The following is a 9,699-nucleotide window of genomic DNA, read 5'->3' on the forward strand; positions in this document are numbered from 1 at the left end:
CTTCCACTCCTTTCCTCCAAACTCCGTCATGTTTTCTCACGGGGTTGGGCTGGGGTGGAGAGGTGTAGATAGGGCAGATTACAGGAAGTAGACCAGAAGGTTGAAGTTAATAATGTAGCTCTACTCTGGGCAGGGGCTCGTGATTATCCACGAGCAATTTGCCCTCTAGCCTAATCTTGTAAAGATAGATGTGCACAACCTCAGCCCATGTTCATAACAGAATTGCTAAGGAAATACAGGTATTTCCCAGCTGCAGCACTCACAAACTGCCCAGAAACAATCTTCTCTCTTCGATACCCGAGTTGGGGACTACTCTCTGCTCCGACCCGGAAACCTGGCCAGGGCTCTAATCCAAACCATGAGCACCATGCTTCAGTGTCTGTCCTGATGCCACATATCTATACCTGCTGTTCCTAAGCTTGCTCGCTCCTCCAGACCACCAGCTCAGTCACCTTCTCCGGGGCCATCTGCTCATTATTCCATCTTTACGCCGCTGCTCACGCGGATTTCACTGCCTGGTTTCTGTCTGGGGCAGCAAACGTTCAAGGGTTTGCTTTCCTGACCCAGGAGCTCTACCTTAAGCAGCTCTTTTACCAGACTCCCTCCTGGTCCAAGCCAATTAGGGCATGCTTGCTTTTTGCTTCTTGGCCCCTTCAGCTTCTTGTCAAGGACGGTGATCATACTATCTCCACCGGTCCCGGTCCCTGAACTTTCAGAAAGCGCTTTGTCTCTTTAAAGAAGACTGGGGGTGAATGTTAATGATTCTAACAGTGAAGCTACCAAATTCTCCTAAGTCCATGCCGGGGATGGACTCAATGATGCTAGGGAGCCCAACTCCTAGGAAAGCCAGCTCCCTCTTATAGCGCACAGACTCCGGAACCTGACCTGCCTGCATCCCTCCCCCCCACCCCCCGCAGGCTCCCAGCCACCCCCAATCTTCAAGGAAAACCATAGAAGAGGGTCTGGAGCACAGTCTCGGAACCACCTTCTCCCTTGCCCCAACCCTGCGGACACAGCCTGCATTTGAAGCCCAGGGAAAGAAAGCAGTCACCTTGACTCCTGGCGCGCCAGGGTCTTCCAAGGTTCGGAATTCCCGGGGACCCACCCCCTGGACAAACATCCCTCAGGCAGGCACAGGACAACTTAACATTGAGTGCAAGACGAAGCAGGGCGGGGCAGGTGCACCAGGCACCTACCTACCTGGGATGGCTAAATTGGTGAGGGGAATGCTGTGGATGCTCTCAGGCAGAGTTGCCATCCAGTCGGCGAATTTCAGCTCGTTTTTCCCCTGAGACGAGGCCATGGTGCCGGTCTGCTTGCCGCCGCGCTGGTCCCCACACTCCTAGGCACAGGCTGGCAGCTGCTGCCGCTAAGCCAATGTTTGCTTCGGCCCCGTTAGAGTTTACACTCCGCTCTGCGCCACACCCACAGGATGGCGCAGACACATGCTCATTTTAATAATTATTCAAAAACACCCCATGCTCTCTCCTAGCCTTAGCCAGACTCCACTGCTAGAGCTTTTGTTCCCGACGTCCGTGCTCCGCTCTCTGCTCTCTCCCCCTCCCTTCAGACTCCCTCCTCCCGCCTCACCTCTCCTAGATGGCTCTGCCTTTCCTTGCCATTCTGCAGCTCCCCTCCCCTTCTTATTATTAGTCTTTTATCTTTCTAAAAACTTGGTTTTGGAGCTTCTTTGTCCCTAGTCTTTTTCTGTCCCTTGGTACGACTTCCTAGTACAGTTTGCATGAAAGGCAGTGTTGCAGTTGGATCTAAAAATCCTGATAGACTTGAAGATAGACTCTGAAGAGCAGACTCATCTTTGGCTCTCAGGACTTTCCATTCATCCCAAAGAGTGTTCCTTTCCCTAAACTACAACAGATTATGGTTTTTGTTTTTTTTTGTTTTTTTTTCTCAGCCCGAGTCCTCAGACCTATTTATACAAAATGGTGGTCTTTATCACTTGTCTAATTTTTCGAGGAGCTGAATATATGTGGTGAGCTGGAAGGGTAGTATATTTTACAATTCGGTTTTTAAAGCTTGGTTTCAGACATTTAACGGTCAAGAAGCATTGCTGCAGATTGCGAGGACCCGCTGTTTCTGAGGAAAGAGTGATGCCCTTCCTTTCTTGGCTTCATGGTACTCAGGATAAGATGAAAGTCTGAGGCTGGAAGAAAATCACATCTCCCAATGACATGCTGTAATTACTGCCAGTAGCATTTGGTGGCATGTATTTGGCACCATTTGAAGTGATCTATGTGGTTGTTTGGATTTTCATTCCTTGGCAGACTAGAGAGATGTGTATCTCCAGAGAGAAATCACTCATGCGGCTCCAAAGAACTGTCTGGGTCCACCTGCTCCCCAGTGAGAAAGAGAAGGGAGATCAAGCCATACAAATGTAATGAGACTGGCATTGGCCTGAATAGGGCTATCTGAGTCAGACTGCCCATGTCACCCAGAGATTTAGGATGAGCTAAATGAGCTTGTTTTCCTGTGGAGGGGTGTGTAAATTCTTTCCACAGAGGAAATGAAAATCAAGGTAGGAGAGACAGCACTATGAAATGTGAGAATAATCAGTTGATTTCAGGAAACTCATTTAGTATTTTAGGATCTGGAGAGCCTTTTTATTTTGTCCCAAGGATACTTCGACCAAAGAAAAGTCCCTAAAGATTCGAAATCACTTTGGGAAAGACAGAGAGGAAATGATGCCTAATCCTTTTGATCACCTTATCTTTTCATCCTAGTGGAAACAGTTCATAGTGTCACGAGGGCATGGTAGGTCTACCTTCAAGGATGAGAATACAATGTACTGGAATTTCCCTGCTCAAGGAACGCTTGATATTCTCACTAGCACATCAGATGCTCATATCATTTTAGCTAGAATGAGAATCATCTCATGTTGAGCTTGTTGGCCAAAAGATCCATAAGCATCACTTTTCTGACTAATGCCAGTATTCTCAAGGCAGCACTTCGGGGCAGCAAGTGAGATTTAGATTGGAGAGTTCATGAAGAAAGTCCTCCAGTCCCTGTTAGCCCAGTTTTCCCCATTACACAGTCATGACAACCAAGAGATGAGTGGTGACACTCCTAGAAGAGAGTGTAGATGTTTGTTGAAATAGCAGCATCTGTAAATCCTCTTTTTCTTGTCCTCTTGGAGACTGTTATAGCTTTTTAAAGTATTCTTTCTAGGGTGGTCTATTAATTGTGCAGCTTGGGAGATAGTGTTCTATAAGATGTACTTTAAAAATATTCTCCTTCCAAGTGCATTGTGAGGAAGTGTCCTGAAAACTTTAGGAAATGGTTTATGAAAGATGATTGTCACAAAGTAGAATTGCTTCTTCCTAGGGAAACTTTAGTGTTTGCCCTTAAGACCTGCAACTGATTGGAAGAGGTTAATACATAAAATAGATAATACATAATACATAAAATACATAAAATTTTTAATGACTCATTAAAAATTATTATAAATGTTACATTATCTACAAACATCTGTATAGCAACATCTACTGTAGTATTTGAACAAATAGCTAGTCATCATAACTCATCCAGGTTATGACATGGAAGAGAAATCATCACACTCACTGGAAAACTAATTACAAAGATGGCTATCAATCCCCAGGTGTCTTTGGGACTATATTATTCTCTAAGTCTGTTGCAGTTAAGAGCATCAGTACACACACAGTAGCTAGATACAAAAAAGAAAAACAGAGCATAGATATTTGTCTTGGCTTTTTAATCCATGCAAGCAAATGAAGGTATGGATCTGTATTCTTATACCTACAACATGAGAAATGCCATTGCAGCTTCATTGTGGTGTTTCATAGTAATTTATTATTCTTGTTTCATTCCGTTGTTGTGATAAAAACACTCTGACTAAATACAACATGGGGTGGACAGGGTTTATTTCATTGTACATTTCCAGATCATGTTTATCTTTGAGAGACTTCAAGGCAGGATCTCAAGGCAGAAACATGAAAGTCGCATGGCTTGCTGTTCCATGCAGTATTACCTCAGGACAGAAAATGCACAGACAGAAGAGTACAGCAGCAGCCATGGAGGAGGATGCTTGTTAGTCAGTTTGCTCCCTTAGAGACTCTTCTTAGGCAACTTAGGACTACCTACCTATGGATGATCCCAGTCACAGTAGGCTAGGCTTTCCTACATCAGTCAATAATCAAGAAAATCCATTGTAGACATGCCTACAGGCCTATATGATCTAGCTAATTCCTCCATCAAGGTTATTCCCTCAGATGACCCTACCTGTACAAAGCTGATAGCTAAAACCACCTAAAATCATAGTCCTTTAAGTATAGGTGAAAAGAATAAAGTCAGTTAAAGTAGTATGGGCCCCTGAAACTTGTTCCTGCAATTTGCTGTCCATCAAATTCACACTATATAGAGGACCTAAAAATTGTTACTTCTCTCAAACATCTTACTTCCTGTTCACCTTTACCTATAAAGATACAGTGGCACAGTATCTTTATACAGTGCCTTATCTGTTCAGTCAGGTCATAATCTCCTTTAATTGCTAAACTAAGTTTTATTTTTAAGCTAAATTGATTTTGAATTGAGTTTTAAAAAAATAAGGATTCTTACAGGGCAGGAAACACTATAATACATTTTGGTCAAATAATGCCTCAAAAGGGACTATCTGTTTCCAGTGATTCAATTAACCTGTTTTTAAGACCATAAAACAAATTCATGCTTTTAGAGTCAGGTTTAAAGAACACATACACAAAAGGCAATAATCTTTGTAAAATTAAAAAGCATGAATTTTTTTGTTCTCTACAACATACACCTAGATATTCCGTCCAAAGAAATTTACTGTATTTGTTTTTTTTTCTTTTTTATTAACTAATTCATTTACATCTCTGTCATATGCCCCTCCCTCCTCTCCTCCCAGTCCCACTCTTGCTCCCTATACCTTCCCCCTATTCTTTAGAATAGGGGAGTCTCCCCCTACCCAGACACCCCAGCTTATCTATTCACATAATGACTGGGTTCCTTTTCCTCGCTGTGGCCCTATAGGGAAGGCCCATCAAGGGGAAGTGAGCAAAAAGCAACATGGACCAACATGAAGCCCAAGATGTCCATTGGACTTCTCTTCTTGGGGTCTGTGCATGGTAGTATGTCTATCCTGTACTATATACAGAAATCCACTTACAAGTGAGTATATTTCATGAATGTCTTTCTGCATCTGGTTTATCTCATTCAGGTTGACCTTTACTAGCTCCATCCATTTGCCTGCAAGTTTCATCATCCTTCAGCTGTTAAACTCCTTCAGCAAAGTGACTGGATACAAGATTAATTAAACAAACAAACAAAAAAATCAGTAGCCCTCCTGTATACAAATGATAAAAGGGCTCAGAAAGAAATTAGGAAAACCACACCCTTCACAATAGCCACAAATAATATAAAGTACCTAGAGGTAACTGTAATCAAGGAAGTCAGAGACCTATACCCCAAGAACTTCAATTTCTAAAGAAAGAAATTGAAGAAGATACCAGAAGATGGAAAGATCTCCCTTACTCATGGATCAGTAGAATTAACATAGTAAGATGACTATCATACCAAAGGCAATCTACAGATTTAATGCAATCCCCATCAAAATACCAATACAATTTTTCACAGACCTTGAAAGAAAAATTCTAAACTTCATATGGAAAAACAAAAAAACCAAAATAGCTAAAGCACTCCTATTCAATAATAGAACTTCTGGCGGTATCACCATACCTGACCTCAAGCTATATTATAAAGCAATAGTAATAAAAACTGCATGGTACTGACACAGAAGTAGACTGGTTACTGAATTTGAAGTGCATTTTTAAAAAACCCTGAATTTTAAACAAAATAATATCTTCAATAACAACAAAACAAAACAAAACAAAAAACCCAGATCAACCTTTCTTTGCTCAACTATTTTAATATTTTTCATTTTCTGAAGCAAAACAAAACATGGTTTGTCCCTGCGGATGGAAAAATGCTCATCCTACAAAATTAAAATTTAAAGAGGGAATTTAAAGTTTATGGACCAGAATGAGAACACAGAACACTGGAATCTCTTGTTATGCTTCTTGATCTCTGTGTTTTTCTTCCTTCTTCATGGTATATGTGCCCTTCAGGATTTAATCTGTCAAGATTCTTTCTACAATAACCAATTCCTTTTTGCAAATGTCCTTGTCATATGTCTTAGTTAGGGTTTTATTGCTGCAAAAAGAGATCATGACCAAGGGTACTCTTTTATTTTTGAGACTGGGTCTCTCTAGGTAGCCTTGGCTGTCCTGGACTCCCTTTGTAGACCAGGCTGGCCTTGAACTCACAGAGATCTGCCTGCCTTTGCCTCCCAGAGTGCTGGGATTATAAGCATGTGGCACCATGCCCAGCTCCAAGGCAACTCTTATAAAGAAAAAACATTTAATTGGTGCTGCCTTACAGTTTCAGAGGTTTAGTCCATCATTATCATGCTGGGAAGCATGGCAGCATGTAGACAGACATGGTACTGGAGGAGCTAAGAGTTCTACATTCTGACCTACTGGAGGCAGAAGGAGACTCTGTGCCATACGAAGCTTAGCTTGATCATAGAAACCCTCAAAGCCCTCACCCACAGTGACACACTTCCTTTAACAAGACCACACCTACTCCAACCTCCTACTAGTGCCATACCTTCTACTAGTGTCACTCCCTATGGGCCAAGCTTTCACACACATGAGTCTATAGAGGCTATAGTTATTCAAACCAACACACCTTGAATAAGCAGAAGTAATCTCTCCTTCCTCTACACAGCCATTGATGTGTGTTTGTAGCTGTGATGTATCATGTTTCTAACTCCCTTGGTGATCTTAAAGCACAATTAGGGCAGAAGGGTGTTATTTAGTATTCTATAATGCCTAGCACAATGATTAAGAAGTAAGAGTTCATTCTAATAATTAATTTTGCTCACTTATTTCATAAATATTTATTGACTATTTCATATGGGCCTCCATCCTAAAGAGAGAAAATGGAGCATGGAGTCCCTGAAATCTTTGAAATTTTTGAATACACGTTCTAGGGAAAAGGTTCCAAATGATACCTCAGTAGATAAATAGATATGTATCTCACAGTACAGGAAAGACTTCCTTCAACATCTCTATTTCTATCCTTTCATCAAATAGAAAAATCATCAAAGGTTTAGATCTTATTATTGAAAATATATATTGAGAGAAAGATTGCTTTAGGAAAAGAGTTGGTTACTTTGCCTTTCTATGCTGATTTCCTTTATCTTCACCCCATTGTTAGTTTAAGTTAGTAGTGGCATTTGGAAATAACATTCTGTACTCTTCTAGATCTCCAATGGTTCATCATTATAAAATACATGGTTTCTCAAAGCATAGAGATTGGTAGGGATGGGAATCGCCAAGAAAGGAAGAGAAAAATTGCTTCAAGTCAATGCACTGAATCAAGGAAAGGATGAATCAGAAAAAAATATATTCTATTCATTGGTAAAATCTTACAACACTTTTATCAATATTTGTACCTGCCACAAGTCAAGAACAACTCAGATAATCACACAGAAATAAATAGATCAACAAATTTGGGGAAATGGGATATTATTTTAGCTTTAAAGAGTAATGAAGTCCTAATATCTACTACAAAAGAAAAGAAATTTGAAGAAAATATGACAAAAGATAAATACTGTATGAATTCATAAGTCTGAGGCTTCTGATTGGTCAAATATATAGAGACAGAAATAAGAATAAGGGTTATCAAAGGGAGAAGGAAGATTTGTAGTTGATGGGCAGAACCTTATTTTAGGGTCCTTAAAAGATTCTGGAGGTGATACATAGTGTGGTGGAAGTCCAATGTGGTGAATATATTTGGAGCCACTCAAATGTATACTGAAAATGGCTAGGATGCCTGTGACTGTTGAACAGACATAGTAAGCTCATGTAATTGGTTATAGAGACCCCCATGTTTGATGGCTCATATTCCAGGAAACGGCTGGAAAGAACATGCTTGAAGTTGGTCAAATGCCATTTACTATCTGCTACAGTGAGGCAGTATACCCACCACAATAACCCGGAACAAAGCTACAGAGTGAAGCTACCTGCATGCGTGTTCATAGCATGCTTAGGTTCCAAGGCCTTGCTGATAGTACAAGCACAATTCCTGATTCAATGGAATATTTTCATCTCATCAATAAGTAGGACACAAAGTGTTATAATTTTTCTAGGGTTCCTCAACTCTGACAATTTTGGATGTCATTGCTAATGTTGGCCTGTGCTTTCTATCAGTGATATTTTCACTTATTCTTTATGGAAAAAAGAAGTTGATGCAACAAAATTTTAATTGTAGATCATGAATGTGCTTGAACAAGTTATGCCAGCAAAACCTTTTGTATATTACTGACATTCTCAAGCTGCCTCACAGTTACAAAGGACTGAAGATAATCCCTGCTGGAAGGCGACTCACTCAGTTTCCATTTTCAGCCTCTTCTTGCAACTCTGCCACCAACTCATGCATACTGTGTTGTAGGACGCTTACACTTTAAGGAAAGATTGTGAGATGAGTCTGATGCTGAGATATCATCTTAGCCATAGTCCCATGGAAGACTGTCAGAAATTTGTGTGTGTGATTTGAAAGGAAAAAGCATCTGGCTGTTCAGGGAACTCTGAGCAATGTTGGAAATACTGAATTAGAGACATTTTGCGCATTTTCAGTTCTCTAGCTACATCTCTTCCATCACTTATGATTGTAGCCTTTTAAATAAGCTTTATTTTTGTTTAGATTTTGTGGACAGCATTTTATTAGATCCATTTGCGCCCAACTTTGCTTAATGGCTAATGCTGGACTTGAACTATTGCTCCTCCTTCACCCCCACCACAAGTGTTGACATAGGTTTGATCCACCACACTTGGATATGACTGTAGCTTTGACTAACAAACATTTTCTTTAAACATTGGATATTCACTGTGGTTTAGTAATAATCTTTTATTAAAAACATTGTGTGGTCCTTTATTTGTTGCTTTTCTTGTTGCTGTGTACAGATACCTGACAAGAAGACATTTAAGGGAGGAAGGATTTATATTGACCTATGAATTGAGAGTACAATCCAACGTGGTATGAGAGGCACACTGAGGCATTGGTGATGTCACATCTGCAGTCAGGAAGCAAGGACATACATGCTGGTGTATGTATGATTCTCTATTGATTTGCTTCATGAACCTAGACCCTGGGTAACACTGACTACTTTCAGGATAAATTTTTCCTATTCAGTGTTTAACCCCTTGGGACTTGACCTCCCAGACATTGCCAGAGATGTGTCGCTAAACCATGTCAGCCTGACAATGAAGATTTACCATCATAGCCCTTACTCCTCTTTATGATTTGGCCCTATTGTTTTCGTCATATAAGCAAACAATTTAAATATTAAAGCTATTCCTTTTTACAGTGGGGCTCAAAAACTAAATATAACTATGCTTCACAGAAATCTGTGTACTCTCTAAAAAAGTAAATACCATGTTCTTCACAGCACCTACAATAGGTGACTATGGTATACCTGACAAAGAGATTTTTAAGAATAAGAACAAAGCAAAGTGATTCACTCTATTTTATAAAATTATTTTTATTTTCAAAAAAAATTAAGAATAGAATAACAGTGAAATGTCCCACATTGGATATAAACTAGAGTAGCTCAGAGTACCTGTCCACAACTCTAGTGCTAAACTC

General features: G+C 40.4%; 1 protein-coding gene across 1 annotated transcript in view; it reads right to left on the reverse strand.

Annotated features, from left to right (window-relative positions):
- Plcxd3 (phosphatidylinositol specific phospholipase C X domain containing 3) overlaps window positions 1-1,364 on the reverse strand; it is a 211,638-nt gene extending 210,274 nt beyond the window's left edge. The window contains exon 1 of the mRNA XM_055601086.1: window positions 1,201-1,364. Within this exon, the coding sequence (XP_055457061.1) occupies window positions 1,201-1,303 (103 nt within the window). The 5' untranslated portion in view covers window positions 1,304-1,364. The remainder of the gene's footprint in view (window positions 1-1,200) is intronic.
- Window positions 1,365-9,699: the final 8,335 nt, after the last annotated feature.

Source organism: Psammomys obesus, unplaced genomic scaffold (genome assembly GCF_907164565.1).
Source record: "Psammomys obesus unplaced genomic scaffold, mPsaObe1.curated_primary_1811, whole genome shotgun sequence".
Lineage (NCBI taxonomy): Eukaryota > Metazoa > Chordata > Mammalia > Rodentia > Muridae > Psammomys > Psammomys obesus.